This window comes from Phyllostomus discolor, chromosome 1 (genome assembly GCF_004126475.2).
Source record: "Phyllostomus discolor isolate MPI-MPIP mPhyDis1 chromosome 1, mPhyDis1.pri.v3, whole genome shotgun sequence".
NCBI classification, from domain to species: Eukaryota; Metazoa; Chordata; class Mammalia; order Chiroptera; family Phyllostomidae; genus Phyllostomus; species Phyllostomus discolor.
Window position 1 is genome coordinate 168,789,887 of NC_040903.2, and position 20,942 is coordinate 168,810,828.

Here is a 20,942-nt window from a genome sequence, read left to right on the forward strand (position 1 = left end):
GATTCTCTCCCAGACGATGAGAACTCAGGCTATGTCAAAGCCGAGGAGCGAGGGTCCATCACCCCCTTTTGCTGGAGCCCCCAAGTCCTTCTTTTGGGGGGCCTCCTATGTGATCGTGCCTGTCTTAGGTCGTTCCCCCCTTGGGGAATCTTACCCATCTTTGGTTAACCAACCAAGCTTTGGGGTTCAGTTATGAATGAAGCAGTGCTCCTGCCAGGGAGATAAGCTTTTGTCTCTTTGCTGGCTTATGGTTCCAAGGGCGTTCCCTTAGCCTTAGCCCAGGTGGAGGTTACAAGTTCTGATACCAGGCAGGGCGGTTCCCAACATCCTTTAACCTAACCAGGTAGCTATTATTAGTCCCATTATACAGATGGAGAAAAGTCAATTTCAGAACATGAATGTCTTGCCTAGGTCACCCAGTTAGTAAGTGATAGGCCAGGCATTTGAACCTAGATCTGTCTTATTTCAAAGCCTGGACTCCTGACCACTAAGCCTATTTTCTCCAAAATAAGTCAATATAATTCATTGAATCTCTGCTCTGTGAACCAAGCATTTGGCTGGGCACTTCACATGCAAATCTTTAATTCTCAGGATATACCTGAAGTTATGGAGGTGTGAATCTCAGTTCACAAATCTTGTGAGTGAGATTTTCTTTAACCCATCTGAACTACAAGCCCAAACTCCTTTTCAAACCCTCCTGGATTTTTCTCTCCACCCCTGCCCCCCGTTATGCCATAGTTCTGGATCAGACACAATAATCAGGCCTGGGGGGCAGGAGGGAGTGAGCACCTGGTCTTCTGTCATCAGTCCCCACAGGTGGCCACTGAGGGGCCTGTCCTGCCCATCGACATGGCCTGCTGGCACTGGAGGCTCACTGCTGCTTCCACCCCATGCAAGGCACAGGGGCATCTTTTGTCCACCTGCCAACACACACATGGTCATTTCCTCTCTGGTTCTTACCAACTTCTAGCAGAGTTCCTGGGAAGCACAGGACTGTCCCCTCTGTGCTCACGGACAAATCTCCCCCTCTGCCACCCACTTGCAAAGCCCAAGAGACTCTCTTTCTAGTGATGGGAAGGTGTTTAGCCATTTGCTTGCCTTTTTTGGTTAAATTTACTTGCCCTAGTTTCTAAGTTTTAAGAAGACAAAAGATTTGTAGACTTCTCTCTAATTTATCCTTCTTAAGTGAGAGGGAGAACAAAGGAGATGAGAGAAAAATACTATCAAGTTGATAGCTCAAAATACTGTTTCCAGCTCACACTATCCCATTTTACAGGTGAGGAGATGGACCTCACTGAAGTTAAATAGCATTTTGCACCCTATTAGATGGTAGGCCCAGGGTGCTGGAGGCACTCGGATGCACTGTGTCTTCGTGAGTTAATCCGCAGGGGAGGGCGGGGATCCTGGCACTACCCAGAGGATATGAGATGGGCCCAAGGGAGAGGAGGCCAAGGTGCATAGTCAGCTGATTTTAGGTTCCAGGTTCCTGGGAAATAAGAAGTGAAATGTAACCTTCAGATCCTGCTTAACTGTGCAGGGTAGGACAGAGCCAGCCAGAGAGCCAGGGCAGAAACCTTTGCTCAGAAATTGTGCATCTTAGTGGGTGGTCCCCAAGCTGCAGCCCTCTGGGAGGCGGTGCAGCCACAAGACAGCACGGTGTTAGGATTTGGCCTAGGGCCAATCTGCCCCAACCTGCTGCTGGCTTCAGAGCATCCTGTCAGCTTCATGTGGGCAATGATCACCGACCCATCTAACTGCCTATCCAACATTTCCATTTGGATGTCTGAGAAACATATCAAATTCCACATGGTCAGAACTGAATTCCTAATCTTCTCCCCAAAACCCGCTCCACTCACTGCCTTCCCCATATCAGCTTGTATCAATCCCATTGTCCCATTGCTCAAGCCAAAATCCTTGAAGTCATCCTCCACTTTTCTTTTTCTCCCACATCCCACATCCCACATCCCAATAGTCAGGAAATCCTACTGCACTTACCTTCAGCCTATATCCAGTACCCACCCACTACTCCCCAATTCCACTGTTACCGCGCTGAACCAAAACACCCTCACCTCTTGCTGGATCACTGCAATAGCCTCCTAACAGATCTCTCTACGTGCATCCTCGATCACTAGTAATCTGTTTCTCATTTTGCAAACCAGAATGATCTCTTTAAAATATAATACAAGTCAGGTCAAGCTTCTGCTCAGAATGGTTCCCATGTTTCATAGTGTAAAAGCCAGAGTCTTTACAATGACATTTCCCTAACCACTGGTCTCGTCGCTGTTCCTGGAACATACCAGGCATGTTTCTACCTCAAGGCATTTGCGCAGGATGCACTGACCGTTCCAGCTGCCTGGACTCTCTTCCCCAAGATGTCCACAGAGGCAACTCACTAAAACTCAAACTTCAACTTCCAAACAAGGTTCACCCTGACCATTCTGTTTAAAATCACTACCTTCTCCCACCCCCTTAACTCTGATATATTTCTTTTTCCATAGTTCTCATTGCATCCTACCAATCTACATACACCTCTTATTTATTATGTATATTGTCTATAATTTGACTCCTTCCACCCAGAACAGTACATAAGCTTCACAAGGACTGGAATCTTGGTCCGTTTTGTTTGCGTGTATATCCAAAGTGCCTAGAACAGTGCCTGACATACAGGAGGTATGCAAAAAAAAAAAAAATGTTGAACAAATTAATAAAGTTAAAATCAAACTAAAGACTCAAGGACTATTATAAGAGTCACACATAGTGACATTCCCCCTGCCTGGTTTTGCCTAGTGCCCTCACTTCTCAGTCCTCTTCACAGCTGGAGCATGAATTAGCACAGAGGAGTACAGATGTGATTACTCTAGGGCTATCTCTCTGCAGGGTCTCAGCAAAAGCATCCAGTTCTGCCTCTTTGCTCCTTCTTACACTGAGGTTAGAGGTTTTCCACCCCTTTCAGTATTTTTTAGAAATACTGCTCCACCCCTCTTTGGCCACGGGTACCAGCAAGTTTGCTGAATTCAACAGAAAACACAGCATCTGGGAGTTCTCCACACAGCAAAGCCCTTTGCTTTTTCTTTGGGCCTAACCTGCAATTTAAAATACCACAGCCATGGGCCTGCAACCCCTTTGCAGTCCTGTCAGGGGAATTTAGGCAACAGTGTAGGAGCCACCTACCCTGACCTTTGACAGGGTTTCCAAACACAGCACGTTAACGTTAAATTGACTAATTTGGAACTGTGACTTTGGCCTAAGAAGGTAAGATTACATGGACAGATGTTTTATTTTCAACATGTATCAGGATAAAAAACGCTTTTTTAAATCAACGTTCTTATTTGTAATAGACATACTTAGATTTGGGTTGGGGGTAGGCAAGGAATGTCTGAACAGTAGGTAACATATTTAAAGGTTAATTATTAATGGGCAGCCTTTCTTGGCAAATTGTCAATAGTCAATCTGGTCTCTTTAGCTTCAGAAATTAGCAAGAAGACCTCGGACCCCGAGTGAGGCAGGAGAAATGGAAAGTCCCCTTTGTGTCTCCATTTTCTTGCTTTTGAGCATCTTTATCCAATCAAGTGCCCATGGACAAAGCCTTGGACTAGGTAAGAGCCTGCCTTTTCTCTGGAGATGGGCATGGATTTATGTTTTTAATGTGCGTCACAGAAAGTCCAAGTGTTTTTGACTGTGTGAGACAGAGCTTGCTTCACAGCATACTCAGTGGCATCACAGGTCACAGGGACATGTAGCATTTTGTAACAACTGAAATTTTAAGAAACCACTTTGGGAGTAGAATTCTTCTAAAAGCTCTTGCAGCTGGCATTGAAGTCTCTTTGCTTCTCTGATTCAGAAATAGTCATGCTTAAGACTTCGTCAGTGGAGAATAATCTGAAAGAGTTTCCGATCTGCCTGAGAGGTAATTTGGCATCTAATTTGCAATTGGGAAGCACAGCTTGCAATGAAATGCTCCGTCTTGCTGAGGTTGTCTAATTGCTAGCTCTCTCTGAAGAGAAAGGAATTTGCAGAGTCCTGCTTCTGGTCAGGTCTAAAGCACAAATATCATTACACAAACTTCTAGACTTTATTGTTTTTGCCAAAGTTTTATCCTGAGTCTGAGGAATCCACCAGCATTCATGCCTGTCTGGTCTGTGAATTCACAAAATAGATTGATGTCCAGAGATCCAAATGCCTGGCCAGGTAGATGGGTTCCAGGTTCCTAAACAGTGCATAGGATCAATATATAATAGATGTGAAGTGAACTGAACAATGTGGTCAAATAAGACTGACATTTGAGACTTTGTTTTTGCACTGCTTACTGATTAGGAGCTAGTAATCCTAAAGTAGAGGCTTAGATTTTTCTTTCCTCAAAGACTGTGCTTGGGGGGAGCTCCAAACACTTTGAGAATCAGGAATCTACTAACCAGGATGTACCTGAAAATTCCAGAACCCTTTTTTTCTCCTTTGAGAAACAGGGGTGTTCTTTGTATTGTATTTAATTACTATTCTGTATCCTAGGTCAGTTCATAATTTATTTTTAATTATTATCATCCCCTGAGCATGCTGTGTGCCAAGCACTATGCTAATTATTTTGCATACACACCTCATTTACAAAGCTATCTCCAAAAGTGATGATAATAATTTAGAGTCATACAGGCAAAATTGCTAATGGTTTTTATTCCCTGGGTTCACAGGTATTTTGCTGAAGGGACTGTCCTGAACTTTGGTTCAGAATGTTGTTTTGTTTGTTTATTTCTTCATTGAAATATAACATAAATAGGAAAGTGCCTATATCATAAAGTGCTTAATAAATTGTCACAGTCTGAACCCACATCCCAGAAGCCTCTTCTGTGCGCCCCTGGAGACTTAACATGCATTATTTTGCCTTTTTTGTTAATGTAAGCCTACAGTACGTCCTCTTTCGCTTCTGGCTTCTTTCACCAACTTTATGTTCATCTCTGCAGCTGTGTGTGCTGGTTACTCATTCCTTTCTGGTCGCTGTAGAATTCCATTGTGTGAAAAACCACCCTCTGTTTATCTATTCTGCTGTGGATTGGCCCAGACTGGTTTTCAGAGGTGACTTCGGGACTAGAAGCCGTCAGTGCCTGAGTGGAGGTCGAAGGGCAGTTGTCCGCCATCCACCCCACCCCCCACCCGCCAGCTGCTGGGTACTGTCCAGAATTCCCTCAACAAACCCCATGCTGGTCTGCTACTGCTTTCCCAGGACCTGATTTGTCCAAAAGCTGGGGAAAGTGGCCACAATTACCACAATTAGCAGGAGGATTCCTTAGGAAAAAATATCAGGGTCAAGAGGCCTCTCATTGCTTTCAGAGCAGAATCTCTTGGCAGAATTCTTTCTGCAAGGAGTGAGCCAGATCTGTGAGCGTGAGGCTGGTGCCTATCTCCTTGTGTGCTGCAGGGCAGCAAGCATCCCTTGTCAACTAGGATCTATAGTGTGGTCTCAGCTGGGGGCAAAATCACTCCGAGGGGACATTGGGCAATGTCCAAAGACATTTTTGGTTACCACAACCAGAGAGAGACCACTACTGTCATGTAGTGGTTAGAGGCTAGGGATGCTGCTAAACATCCTACAATGCACAGGAGAGCCCCCACAAACCATAAGCTATTAGGGGCAAAATGCTGAGGTTGAGAAACCCTGGTCTACACCAAACTTCAACTGTCACTAGCCATGGGCCAGAAAGAACTCCTTCAATGATCCTGTAACTGTTGGAGGATCCAGCCTACTTCTGTTTTTATTATTGTTAATGACATTACTAATGGACCCAATAATGAACTGTGTACCCAGTATGTGACAGAGCTGCACACACATTCTATCCCACTTCCACAATATGGTCAAGTAAGCCAGAAGTGAACCAACCTGGCCCCATAGCATCAGGCCAGAGCAGGCAGAGACCCCTGGAAGTTAAAGTGTCAGACTGAGGCTCCAAGCTTCTCCCTCTGCTGTGCTCACACCCACTGATTTGACAGCCAGCAGTCCCTAGAAACCCTTCCGCTCAATTCCTCTCCCAGGAGGATTCGGACAGTTGTTCCTGCTTGTCTACGGGGAACAGGTTATGGGGAGCCTCCTGAAACTCCCAGGACACACAGCTGCCATAAACCTCATCTCCAGAAGTCACTGCGTGAAGTCCAGCCCCAGCACTGATGTTGCCATCAGAGCCAACACTGCTTCAAATGGAAGTAGCTGCTCTTACATCTCCCCAGCCCCCACCTTCCAGGTATTCAGTCCACTGCCTACAGGTGTCAATCCCAGCTATAGCTGCCAAATCCCACAAGCAGCTGAAGCCCATTTATTGAATCACTCTTGTCCAACCACCTGCCATATATAAGGCTGGGCCGTAACACACTGGCTTTTAAACCTTCTGGTTTCAGGACACCATTACATCCTTAAAAACTATTTAGAACTTCAAAGAGTTGTTTGTTTGTTTGTTTGTTTGTTTGTTTAATGGAATGGAGCTATCAATATTCACCATGAGAGACTAAAACAGAATTTTTTTTATTTTATTTTATTCTTTTGTTTTTATTTCTTTAAATATGTATGGGTGCTTTATTCAGATGCCAGTGATCTGAGAAAACAGTGGGGTGTGTACCCTCAAAAACTGTCTTAAGATCTCACCTCAAGCCAACCTTTTTATAGGGAGAAGGAACGGGTAGGTAAGGGGTTCGGAAAAAGGTTAATCAGGTAAGAGTTGCAGTAGTGTGGGGATTTTCCTAGTACTTCTTTATCTGCTGATCAGCAGTTCCTTATGTGTGTTGTGAAGTTCCCTCCCTGGGACCTGAGGGCTCCGATACCGGTTCCCTTGCTTGTAGACCCCTCGGGACACAAAGGGTGAATTGCTTGTCCACCTCAGGGAGTCAGGACAGGATTCCAGTTCCTGGAATAACAGCTTTCCACGTGCGTTAATCACTTAGGCCTATAAACTATAACTGAAGCTAAAATCTTTAACTCTTGAGTCCCCTATCAGTCCCAGTGCTATTTCTGTTCTTGACACAAAGATAATTTCAGAAAATACTACTAAACATAGACATCCCCATGAGTTTTTCTCTCTCTTCCCCGTCTGTTGTCACAGTCCCTTGGCATTCTAAGAGAATTCACCCCAGCATCTCACAGTACCTTAGCTGTTCAGCTGCTCCCACTCTGGTAGGTGATTTCTTATTGCTGGGAGTGAAGAAAATGGAAGGATATGTGGCACTCCCTGATTGTCATAATTGTAGCATCTGGTGGTTGAAAGCAGAAAACAACAATTAGAGAGAAAATTCTTTCGTCTGCTGGAGAAGACAATAGAAATGGCAGATTTAGCTGCTGACACTTGGCACTTTGTTAGAGAAATCTTTTCAGAGCTCCTTCCCTGATCTTCCCAGGATCAGGGTCAGGTGTTTCTGTGCCCACATCCAGGTTTCTGTCAGGAGTCCTGCAATGGTCAGATACCCCTTCTGTGCCCATGAATTCTCACAAATCACAGGCCAGCAACCTGCAGGGCCCCAGTGGAGCTTCTCAGGTAGGAGAGAACATCATGATACCATTCTTCTTTTTTTTTTTAATAAATGTGTACTATACCTTTTTTCATTACTATTTAGTCTCCTTATACTCTCTCCCCCGAGCAATCCCCACACTGTAATCCCTGTCTATGACTGCTCTATGACCAACTAATCAGCTGTTAAGCTGATCCGCTGGTAATCTAATCAATCAGCAGTCGGGCTTAAGCACCATAGGTGGGGCAGAGTAATTCTTGTAGGTGGGGGCTATTGCTTCCTCTCAGGCTGATGCCATTCATAAACGAGTGCTCTACCCAAGAGACATAGCCTCTGTAGTATGGGGATGACTAGCACATGGATCCTGGCAGCTGTTCCCTCAGTTCTGTCCCCAGAGCCACCAACCCCAGACTCTCTTCAAATGTCTCTAGTCCACCCTGCCCTCCCTTTGCTGGCACCCAGGGTAAGTGGCTGCAAATAAAATTTTGTGCTTTGGCCCTTTAAGAGGCTCTTTGCGTCTCCAGCCATCTCTCCCCGGCCGACAGAACCACTGCTGCCGCTGCTGCTGCTGCTTTCACAGATGGATGTTATTTGGGTTCCTTTCTGGCTCTGGTGGTGTAGGCTGGGGAGCCCAACTTGGGGTTTAGACCCCACACTTCTCAGAGGGAATCCCCTCACCCAGCACTGAAATATCCCTCCAGAACTTCAGCTTCCTCCCACAGGAGCCCAGCCACCCCTCTTGCGTCTCCTCCACACTCCCTACCAGTCACTCCCATCTGTCGTGGTGACGGGTTCTCTTCTGTCTGTCCACTTCTTCTGTCTGTTCATGGTTATAAAGCTTCTCTCCCGCTAGTGTTCAGTTGGTTATTCAAGATGATTTGTTTACAATTTAGTTGTAATTCCAGATTGGTCCTGGGAAGAGGTTAGTGTAGTTTCCACTTCTCCACCACCTTGGATCTTCCACATTTTTTAAATATTAATTCCTTTAAAAATAATAACAGATTCATCACATATTAACATATATAACATGGTATTATGAGAAATAACTTGTACTTTTCAAAGAACAACAAAGAAAAGGTGAGTCAGAAGAGCAACACTTTTTTATCAAGAAATTTCTTTAATGTCTGCTTAATGGAAGACAGCTTAATGGGTCTGTTTCTGTATTCACTATGTTGTGATACGTTGCTTTGTTTGAAGTACATGAAGAACATCGGCCTCACATAGGAAAAGGGAGGGCCACCCGGCAGATCCTGGTGAGGCCAAGGCCCACATTTAACCGCTGTTCATCAATTCACACAGCAAAGACTGTACATCAGTGGACCACACAGCGGCCCCTGTCCTTTAGGGGCCCAGCGTCAGATCAGGGGTCAGGAGGTGGGAGCCATCTGCCCTGCAAGCCGGCAGTAAGGGGACCATCGCCCAGAGAGGATGTCGTACAATGATAGAACTAGATAAAAGTTGATCTTTCTTTCATTATCACAATTCCAACCAACGTCAGGGATAAAAATAAAGCTCCTCACCTCCAAAATACATTTTTGGTCAACATTGTAAATAACTGCTGTGGTTTCTGTTGGGTTTCATTAACCTCTAAGTAAACTTCAAATGATTACATCTTATTATCTTTTAATAAATAAGATGTTCTCCACCATAGCTAATTTCGAGAACCCCCAGTGAGTCAGTTGACCCCTGACACTCACAGCTTCAGTGGCGTGTGCTCATGGCATGAGGAAATGTGCAATGACTCAGAGTCTGCCCTACTCACTTGGGTCATCTTCTGTCTCCAACTCTGTGGCCCTTACTGTATGTTTCTGCATTTAAACAAAGTGAAAAAATGATACCACGGTGATAGTAAAGACAAAAAACAGAACCTAGAACTTCAATTCTGTTATCCTATGTGACCATTTAGGGTTTTTGTGTTTAACATTTAAAAGAGTAAAACAAATTTTACAGTGAACTGTGAGGTATAATATTTAGTTTGGTAAGTAAAAGTTTTAGTTCTTATAGGAAGTACTTTTTAATACACTTGAGTATCTTTAAAGTTGAAATGTATTCTTTTTAAAATTGTTCATTGATGTAAAACTAAAGAACAAATCAAGGAAATAGTGATTCTTATTTTTGCACGAGTATTACTGAAAATAATTTTGCCTCACAGAGCAGAGGGGTAGTAAAACAATCCATTCCGGGTTTCAAATACATGAAGTACACCACTGAGTCCAATAAAGGAGATAAGACATATATATAAAATTTCCTCAGCTAGAATAGGGAATGTGATGAGTATCACTAGAGAGAAGTATGATGCACTGAGTGTGTGTGTCCCCCAAAAATGTATACGTTGACATCTTAACCCCTAATATGACGGTATCATGAGGTGGACCCTTTGGCAAGTAATTTGATCATGAGGTGGAAACTGCATGAATGGCATTAGCACCCTTATAAAAGGGACCCCCAGAGGGCTTGCTCTCTCTCCACCATGTGAGGACACCTGGGTCATCACCAGAATCTGACCATGCTGGCACCCTGACCTCAGCCTTCCAGACTCCATTTTTGTGAGAAATAAATTTCTGTTGGCTCTAAGCGACCCAGTCTAGGGTACTTCGTTACAGCAGCCAAACTAAGACAGGGAGCAGGAAGAGATGCCAAGAGTTCACTTGCAAGTGTGGGTGAGGGGAAGGCTTTGGGGACGAGGCAGCATTTGCACAGGGTCTTGTAGGATGGAATCTGGACAAAAGAGAGCACGTCTTTCCTTGTGCATAAGCAAAGGCACAGAGTCAATAAAGTGCACATGTTTTTCAAGCCCAAATGCCTTCCGAAAATAGGCCTTCGGGAAAGAAGAAAAGGGGAAAAGGAAGGTACTGAAAGAAACACTGGGTCACAAATGCAACAAAACTGGAAACTATCTGAATGCTCAACAATAGACCATCAAGGCTGGAGGGGCCAGCTGGCTACTAAGTCCGCCTTTAAACAAGCTTTGCTTCGAATACCTACCAGTAAAAGTTCCAAGAAAATTTTGGGGATGACAATGGTGGGATTCGGAAGTAAAAGGCTTCATGCTGGCCTATAGGCACTCATCGTTCAATGCTGGTGATCCTGACCCAGCACAGGGGTGGGTTTGAGAGTCTAGATGTCTTCTGGGATGGCGCCCAAGGCTGTGTGTGTGCAGTTGGAGTGAGGGAGAGAGGTCAAAGCTTTTGGCAAATTATCACCGGGACCTGTGACCTTTGTACTTAAATAACAATAAGGCTCATAGCTTTATAAATAATTATCAGGAAATTTTATATGTGATAAGGTTGGGAAAAAACAGGACTAAATAACCTACCTATTGAATCATAACTAAAAAACTATATACTTGTATATTGCTAGGAATTCAAAGTACATTTAAAGATATATATATATATATATTTAAAGATATATAAAGACTTTTAAAGCTGTGGAGCATGCTTTTTGTTAAATTTTTAAATGTAAAAGAAAAAATTTAAATTAAAAATGATAGACCCTGATTATCTGCAGCTAAGTTGGTCCTGGACCTGTCGTCCCTAGAAGACCACTGGAAAAGAGACCTTGCACTATCCCTTAAGACCTGCCACCTCCACCCATCCTCATAGGCACAGCCAGGCCCAGAATTGTTCCCCCAGTAGGGCCTGCGAATTCCTGATGGGAATGCCTCCACATCTGCGGGTGTCATTCAGGAGTGACATTGGAGGTGGCATCCAGAAGTAGAACTCTTTCACCTGAGAGTGTACCCGAAACTGTGATCAGCAGAAGGCCAGCCCTCAGCATTCCAGTGAAATCCTACCTGTCCTCTGCTAGACTTCCTGGGCCTACCCACTGGGCGGGTCAGGGGCCCTCCCGAGGGTGTCATACCCGGACAGGGCAAGCCAGAAGTGGGAGGGCAGCAGCCGGTCTTCCACCCTGCTTGCCCTTCACAAGGGACTCAGGACTTCAGCCCATAGTCTTTCATTTTGGGCCAGGGAATAGTCCATTTTTTCAGAGAATACCTGAGAGGGCTGGTTGTTGAAGGAATCGGGCCTGTAAACTGACTGGAACACATGAGTCACCAAGTGACCCAGCCATGAGTCAACTGTCCAGTGCCAAATCCCTACTTACCACCTTCTCTCTGCCCTGTTTTCCATCCCAGCTGCCACTGCGCTGCAAGGTATGCTGGGTCCTCACAGGCAAGTCAGCAGGGAGAGGGGAGGAGAGGAGGACCTGGGCCACAGGCTTGCAGGTTTTAGGCACAGTTCACAAAACAGGGCTAAGCAGTCCCAGTTACCTTCTCCAAGGGCACTTGACCACCCCTGACCTCAGCCTACGGTGTCCCTCCTACCCATGGGGTCCAGACAGGTCAGGGGGCACAGCAACCAGTTCTCATTTCCAGGAAGGTGGCTATATGCTGGTTCCAAGAAGGGCAACCCTTTCAGAGTGGGGCACTCACAGCCAGAGATTGGGGCCAGCCCAATAAGGAAAGGGGCTGCCCAGGGGCAGGCAGAACATCTGGGCCCTGCCAAGCAGGCTGGGCGTCACAGCCAGACTTCAGTCCATGCGTGAAAGCCAGAGCAATGAGTAGGAGCCCAGCCAGTCCTGTAGAGAGTAGGGTTGCCAAGCTAAGGTGGGCAGCGGGTAGCAGGGGCTCACACTCCAGTTGTTCCCGCCAAATGTGCTTCTGAAGAGAAGGTGTAATTCTTAGATATAGCCACAAGGTAGCACACCGACGTCCCAGCTGCTTCAAGGTTTTAGGAGAGGATTTCAGTTTGGGGGAACCCAGGGATCTGGAAGACCCTGGAAAACTCAGGACTGTTGGCTAACCTTCCTTTCCTCTCAGTTCATGACTACTTCCAGAAACACTCATAGTTTCATTTTTCCACAGTGGGCTTGGGAGGATGGTGGGGAGCGGAGGATAAACAGGAGATCAAATGCATTGACAGGGAGGCCTCCTTGCCTGTGTATGGCATTTTTACCTCCACATGTACAAGTTCACATTCAGGGGCCTGGTGAAGTGTTGTGGGGCCATTTAAAATGGATCTTATGAAACTATAAAAGCAGTGTGCCTAAGTGCGTGGGTCCTATGATTACAACTCTGAAAATATGTGTGTTGAGAACAAAATACTAGAAGAAAATGTACAAAAATGTTGATGTTTTCGTTGAGTTTATATCTGATTTTTTATCTCCTCCAAATTTTATCTAATGTTACAGTATGTTTAAAGTATATTTGCTTTAGTGATTTGAAAAATTAAAAACAAATTTGTGACAAAATGATACAATGAAGAGATTTGACTAGAGATTCTCAAACTTTAATGTGCATCAGAAGCTTATTCAAATAAAGTAATTTTATTAAAATTTACTTATTTGTAAAATAAGTAAATTTTATTAAAATAAGGTTTCTGGGCCAAGCCTGCAGAGTTTTTAATTCAGTGGGCTTGGGTAGATACAGGAATGAGCATTTCTAACAAGTTCCCAAGTACTGCTGGAGGTCTGAGGGCCACACCTTGATAACCACTAAAAAAAGCAAAATTAGGTAGTTAATGGAAAAACTTGAACTCTGGTTTCCTGACTTCCAGGCTTAGGACTCTTCCCACAGAAGCGAGGCACACCTCCAGGGCAGCCCTGGCTCCAAGCCTGAGTCTCCCACTGGGGGTAGGGGAGGAGTAACAACAACTATTGATCCTGTATAGTGAGTGACCTCCCTCAGGGGTAGCTGTAGCCCAAATAATATAACACCCAAAGATACTGTGACAATTTGTTTCTCTAAAATAAAATGTCATCATGCTGCAAAGAAAATGATTTCTTGAAATGAAAAAAGTTCCCAAGCTGTAAGTGGCAGAAAAACACTAGTTGCAATAACTAATTAGGCATCCACACCGAACCACTCCTTGACAGGCCTGGAAACAGCATCAGGAAAATTCTTTTCACATGAGCTGGGCATTACCAGAAGCTGGGCAGAGCCTGGGATCCTCAGTTGACCAGGACTGGCCTTTCTGTGATTGCAAAACACTTTCCAGTGACAAATGTTCCCGCTTCTTCATCCCAAGTGAAGCCAAAATACTGAAAACAATATAGTGCTTTGTACCGAAGCATAACAAGATCAGCAGCAAAAAATTACGGCATTTATTAACCACCTACTATGTAGCAGGCTCCATGGTCAGTACAAGCATGTGTCCTTGAGGATACAAAAGTGAAAAAGCACACTTCCATTCATCAAGGACCTACTCAACCATGGGGTCCTGGGCCCCCTGCAGCGTGTGTGTGTGTGTGTGTGTGTGTGTTGGGGGGGGGATCAGAAATTGGCAGTGGCACAGTCTCAACATAATGTGATAAGTGAACACTCAGGTATAAAACATTACATATTCCACATTCATCCAGTGTATTCATTTGCTGGAGCTACCGTAACAAAGGTCCACGGAGTGGGTCAAACAAAAGAAATGTACTTTCTCACAATTCTGGAGGGTTAGAAGCCTGAGATCAAGGTGTTGTTAGGGTTGAGTTCTTCTGAGGCTTCTCTCCTGCTTATGGATAGCCATCTTCCCTTTACCTTCACACCGACGGCCCTCTGTGTCCGTCAGCATCCTAACCTCCCCTGCTTACAAGGACTCCAGTTATACAGGATTCCAGCCTAACCCCAACGATCTCTTTATAGACCCTGTCTCCAAAGGTGGTCACACTCTGGTGTACTGAGGGTTAGCACTTCAACTCATGACCCGTCGGGGGAGGGAGAGCAGAGATGGCAAACTCTGCCCATCACATCCAGCAAAGACTTTCAAGACCCTGCCCTGACCAGGGCCAGGCACTGGGGAACCTGTGGACCCCACAGACACATCATTGTTCTATTTGAGCTTTAGCAACTCCACAAGGTCTTGAGAATTAAAAAGAGAGGCCTATCCATATGCAGGAGAGTAGAGTGAGTAGTAAAGTCTGCATGCTCTGAACCAGGCCCAAACAGAGGCCTTTGCTGTGGGGGTGCAGGAAGCCACAGGCCAGCCAAAGGGCATGGGAGCCAGCTGGCAACTAGTGGTGGAGGGGCTCAGCCTCTTTCAACAGCGAGATTAAGACTTTCTGGCAGCACAAGCAATAACGGGCAGGAGACCAAGAAGGAGCCATTTATCTGGCTCATGCTGCCGGTAAGTGATAAAAACGCCCTCTGGCCAGGCGCCTGAAGGAATGATGCTCTTCCCAGGCAGGTGCCCTGTGTGAGCCCACGCAAAGCACTCTCTGGCCTTGAGAGGTGATCTTCCCACACAGGCTGTCTTTAACCAGGCCACTGCCTAGTCTCATCCTACCCTCAGCCAAGGAGGAAGGGCCAAGGTCAGCTTCCATCTTTGCCTGCTGGCCTGCCTCCGCTCCTGTCACCCCTTGCAGAGCCCAAAACAAGGAGTCATAGTCGTGCCCAAGGACTCCTTACACCAGAGACTCCCGAGGGAGGCTCTGGGTGATGAAAGAGAACTGGATTTGGAGTCTAAAAACCTGGGCCTTAGTCCCCACTGCATCACTTACCAGCAGGGGGCCCTGGGCAACGCACCGAGGTCTCCAGGCCTCTGCTAGGAAATGGGGTGATCATTAGAGGCCTGCACAAAGTTGTTCTGAGTGTGAATGGAGGTCACAAATGCGGATGCACTTTGCAACTATGCATTGCTGGCCGTGAAACAGACATTTGCAAGCATCTCCTTTTTATTAAGTCTTCCTCCCATTGTAACACTCACCCGCTTGTAATTTTCCTGGTATTTTCCCACTCTTTATTTAGAAAGTGTTCAAGTGCAGAAAAAAGTTGAAAGGATGGTATGATGAATTATCACATTCCCTCCAGATAGACTTAATAATTGTTACCATGTTAGTATATTGGCTTTATCTCTCTATATATGTATGTCTATTTGTATGTGTATTGCAGAGCCATTTGATTTCTCTGCATTTCTGTCTCTGTTATACATGAATATATAAATACAGCAGTGGTGCACTGCTTAACAAGAAGGAGAAGTTCTGAGAAATGTGTCATGAGGTGACTTTGTCATTGTGGGAACATCACAGAGTGCACTTACACAGACCTGGGTGGCCTAGCCTAAACCATACCTGGGCTATATGGTGTAGGTATTGCTCCCAGGCTACAACCTACATAGCAAAACAGTGGGAGAGCAAATCCAGCACATGAGAAAATGATGCGATCCAGAGATGTAGTAAACACAGGATGTATGAGGCTGCTGCTAGTGGAACATGGCATACTATTTTATAGCAAACTTTTTGTATAACTGGAAAGAGTACATTCTAAAATAATGAAAAAGTATGGTATATTGAATACATAAACTCATAACAGTCATTTGTTATCATTACCAAATATTATGTACTATACATAATTGAATATGTTACACTCTTATGTGACTGGCAGCATAGTAGGTGTGTTTACATCAGCATAACCGCAAACACATGAGCAACCATTGCACTATGACCTTATGACCGTAATAGCGTCACTAGGCAATAGGAACCCTTCAGCTCTGTTAGACTCTTTTGGGACAATCACCATATAAGCAGTCTGTCCTTGACAAGAACATCAATGTACAACACATGGCTGTGTATGCATCTCAGCCCATCTCTTTCATGTAGATACGAGCCACTGCCCCAAACACTTGGGGACCTCTTTTCCATACCCCTTGGCTTATCGTTGTTTATCTGTTTTTAATTATCAGCACGCTCTCTCCCCACTAGATTACGAGAACCTCATGTCAGGAACGAGTCTTAGTCACCACTGTGTACCAAGGACCCATACAGGCCTGGCATGGAGTAGGCACGTGGCAAATTGCCATTGAGGATATGCCTCTTTACCGAAGGGCTAAGTGACATGCACTTTTTTTTTAAGTAAGTGAGATTTAAGTCATTTTATTTGGCAAAGTCCATACCCCAGCTGGAGATAACAAAAACATCCCAGGGGTATGAAAGAACCAGCTCAGGTCCTGCCCACCTTCCCCATCTCAAAACACGGGGACTCTGGCAGCACCTGCAGCTCCTGACTAAAGGCTGCATCCGACTTTGGGGAGATAGCTATGAATTTGCCAGGGAGAAGTGCTCTCCAGACCACAGTCTCCTCTGGAAAACCCACCCATACACACAGAATCGGCTCGGTTCCCATTATGGATCTTACGGAAGTGATTCTGAGTCCTTTGGGTTTCCATGAAACCAGAAACTACTTCTAGACTAACGAGAGTAGGAAGAGCAGATGTATTCCATGCTGGTGCGATGTTCTTGCCTATAAATTTCCCACAATGCTCGCTAACTTAATAGGAGTTTTGTAAACTTTGATGCTTTATAAAGCAGAGCTTCTTAAACTTCAACATGCATACACGTCACCTGGGGGAGCGTAGTAAAACAAACATTTTGTTTCAGTACATCTGGGACAGGCTCCAAGATCTTGCATTTCTAACAAGCATCCAGGTCATTCATGCCAATGCAGCTGGTCCCCAAACCACACTTTGAGAAGCAAAATCCTAAGAAACTCCAAACAACTCCCCATTTATGCAATGGACTAGTAACGAGTACCTACTACTAGACATAAGGCAGTGTGCTCGCACTGGAGGAACAGGAACATGGGAAGAAATATGCAGACAAATGAGATGCCACTCTTTGCCTCAAGTGCAGCAGGCTATGCCTAATTACTATGTCTAGCATTCTCTGCTCAATTCCTACAACAACCTATAACCTGTAAAGTGTATACTGTTCTTCTCATTTTACCATGAGGATCCTGGGGTATGTACAGTCTAATTGTCTAAACTAGTAAAAGGTTGCACCGAGATCTGAAGTGAAGCCGGACGCCAAGGCCTGAGTTTACCCGTACACACCTTCCAAAAACCTGGTCCTGAAGCAGGTCTCATGTCAGGTCCTCAGACTCGATGGCAGAAGGACTGGTCTGGACTGGATAGCAGCACTGGGGGAGGGCAGTGGAGTGGTACCAGGTGGGAGGTTCTAAATAATCCCCAGAGAGAGGAACTAGGACCCAGCCGGTTGCACAGGCTGGGTCTTGTGCCTGTCCCCTAGGGTCTCTGCCTGTTTCAGGTGGCACCGTGGTGGCTCTAACACTGCCCACACTAGCAAACTGTAGCCAGGAATTATGGACCCAACTTTGTCATCAAAAGGCTATGTGACTTTGGATAAATCATCATCCTCACTTGGACAAGGATTGAGAGCTCTTTAAGTCCTTTCCTCTCTGACAAAAGCTTTCTAAGCTCTCTCCCAGCTTTCCCCTCAGGCCAGAGTGAACACGTCTTCGTTAGATTCCCTCTTGGGGTCCTCTGGTCCCAGCTTCTTAGCTCAAGACCAGGAGTTTTTGGAGCTCACACTGTGTCTTCCTCTTTTCTGTCCTGACTTCACACACATATACTGGGCACGTACGCTGCCCAGACTCTGCACACAGGCCTGAGGCTGCAAAGGCAATTGCATGCACTCCCTCCCTCAGGGAGGAGATCCAAAGTAGACCAAAGGTGTTGAATGGGATGGCCCTGGCTCGGGCCCCAGGAATGTGGTGGCGAGCACTTCACTACACATAGGTGGGGTAGTCAGGGCTACAGGGCAGCTTCCCTAAAGGCCAGGGCTTCCCTGGAATATTCCACTTCATCTCCCAGAAACCCTAGGAGGTGAGAGCCATTATTGTCCCCATTTTAAAGATGAGAAAACTGAGGCTTACAGAGGTCAAGTGACTCGTCCAAAGTCACGTAGTAAGGATTAAATGAAATAATGTATGTAGAAACACTTAGCAGTGCCCAGCAAGTAGTATATAAATAATGGGAACTAAAATGCCTTTTTAAATGTCAGAACAGGGAGCAGGAGCCCGTCATCCTCACTATCAGACACAACAAACTGACCAGTTGGAGAAAGACCTTTTGTCTCCCCTGAAGGACAAAGTCTGGGCTTGGAACTGGTAATGAGAAATGAGAATGAGAATGAGAAAACAAACGGCTGAGGAAAGAAGCAAAAGAATCCTTGTGAGCGGCTTGGCAGGCCCCAGAGCCCACGGGAGGGGCAGTTCTGACGGGCAGACCCAGTGAGTCAGGCTGGGGGAGGCTCGGGGTGGCAGTAGCAGCCTCAGGGTCCTTTGTCCTTGCTAGATGGCTGCACACCCCGGACTCAGCTGCTCCAGGTTCCAGCTATCATGCTCCCCATCAGGGGAATGGGGTGCCCTGAAGCGTGTTGGAGGCCATCACTTAGTGCTTAACTCCGAGTCATTGGGCTGTATTTCCAAGGATGCTCGCTCAGATCCACAACAGATGTAAATCTTACGCCTTCTCATTCGATGGCTTGGAATTAAAATGCTGCCCAACATTTCCTCCCAAAGAAATTAAGATTTATGGGTCACTGTCAATATCAACACATGTTGGCCATTATTTGAAAGTCTCCTCGCTAGTCAGGACTGACTGCTATTTACTTTAAAAGATAAATGCGCCTTATAATCTATGCGAGTTCCTGGGAGGAGTGGGTTTTTAAGTGCATTTGTTTCTTCTCTTAGAGAATTCTTTATTCCACTTAATTCTGTTGTGCCTGGTACTGTCAGCCCCACGTGGGCCCCACCCCTTGGGCACCCCAACGTCTCTGAGACTCTGGGACAGAAACAAGAGGAGCCAGTCTCCTTGGTCCAGGTGCCAATGTGGCAAGACGGAGAGACTTAGCACCTTAGTAGCAAAATTTCCCATCTTACAGGCTGAAGCCACTAAAACATAATCTGGGGCCAGAGTGGAGGAGCTTGCTTGAGGAGCCACTGGTGGGACCCTCTTGAACACTTCTGGCTTCTGTGTTGCTGAGTGGGGTATGGAAACTGAGGCAGGAGCTGAATCACTTGGGTCAGTGGTTTTCAAACTTGAGCCTGCATCAGAATTGCCAGGAGAATTTGTTCAAACACTGATTTCTGGATCAGACTTCTCCAGACTTCCTGACCCAGTAGACCAAGCCCAGGAATTTGCCGTTCTAATGAGGCCCCAGGTGATGCTCATTGTGATGCTGGTTCTGGGGCCCAACTCACAGTGAGTGAAGTACTAGAGGCCATGCAGGGGGAGGTGAGGCTGCTGGCAATTGTTGGCACTCTGAAAAAAAAAATAGCAACATCTAAAGAGAAACTTTTATTAATTTTTGCTGGGAATATATGATTTAAATCTTTAATAGAATATTTAGTATTTCATTTAATAAGCTGTAAACTTGGATCTATCTTGGAAATGTATTCAAGGGCTAATGGGTCTGGGACCACCCAGGCCATCCACTGGTGATCGGTTATACCTGGATTACTAAGAAGGTTGTGGACTGGTTACTGGGATGTTTTGGTAACTTTATTGGATGACAGTTGTAAGGAGATTCCAGTGTTTATAACAGTCTGTCTGTGGCACTGGTTCACACACGATTGTCCCTGAGAGATTTTGCTGATGGTCGTCAGTGTGTGCAGGTGAAACTGTGACCAGGACAATGAAGGGGCACAGCTTCTGAGTGACCAGAAGGTCATTGCAGGCAGGGGATAGCTTTTTCTTTGCACCAGAGACCTTACATTGTAAGCCAGAAGGCTGCACTGGCTCCAGGAAACGTGCTAGAAAGAGTCACTGTGGCCCAAAGCTGGACTGCCCCAAGCCCTCCCCATCGAAGCCCAGTGGACTCAGCAAGTCGTCACTTGGGATTTGTTACTTGCGGGTGAGCATCCCCAGAGCCCCGGCCCCGATTCTCACAGTGGTGGGAGCACAGTGGGGATGGAGAAAAATCAACACATTTTGAGATGGGAAAAGGTAGACGAGAATACCCAATAAAGGTGTTAGTTGGGGCCCCTGGTCTCAAAGAAAGAAATCCAACTCAAACTAACTTAAGCCAAAAGGGGAATTTATTTACTCACATAACAGGGGTGTGAAAATAAAGCCCTTGGGTGCAGCTGGATCTATGCCTCTAGTAAAGGCACCGTGTCTCTCAACCCGCTCTGAACACTGCCCACCCTCTCCCTTTCTCCTCCTCTCTTTTCCTCCCTTCACGATGGCACTTGGGAGTCCCAGATGCCCTTAGTCCTTACAGCTCAAAATTCCAGAGAGACTATGATACCTTATCACATATCTCTTGCAAACCTTCCGGAAAGGACTCTGCTTGACCAGGTGCTCACCCCTAAATAGATGACAGTGGCCCAGAGGATGGGATCTCTGATTGGCCTGGTTTGGGAACCATGCCTCCCCCTTGAGTAGGATCAGCTCTACCCAAACCTGACCTCACAGGATCCCCATGGGAGCAGTGTCTCCTCTGGGGAGGTGATGCAGGCCAGACTACAGAGGCCTTGAGAGGGGAGGCAAGGATGGCTCCAGCATACAGGGGTAAGCAGGCTGCTGCCCATGCACCCTTGGCTGCACACTGGGCCACTGCTCAGAGGTGTGCGGTAGCAGCACATCTACCTGGGCAGAGCTGACCTCAAGAGCATAGGTGAAAGCCTGGTGACCTTACAGGCTCCACCCTTCTTAGGACAATGGGGTTTCCACTAGTTC

General features: G+C 45.9%; 1 protein-coding gene across 1 annotated transcript in view; it reads left to right on the top strand.

Annotated features, from left to right (window-relative positions):
- Nucleotides 1–3,146: 3,146 nt before the first annotated feature.
- Nucleotides 3,147–20,942, top strand: part of LIPC (lipase C, hepatic type) — a 122,786-nt gene continuing 104,990 nt past the window's right edge. Inside the window, exons 1-2 of the mRNA XM_028507032.2 lie at nt 3,147–3,252; nt 3,464–3,596. Of these exons, the coding sequence (XP_028362833.1) occupies nt 3,512–3,596 (85 nt within the window). The 5' untranslated portion in view covers nt 3,147–3,252; nt 3,464–3,511. The remainder of the gene's footprint in view (nt 3,253–3,463; nt 3,597–20,942) is intronic.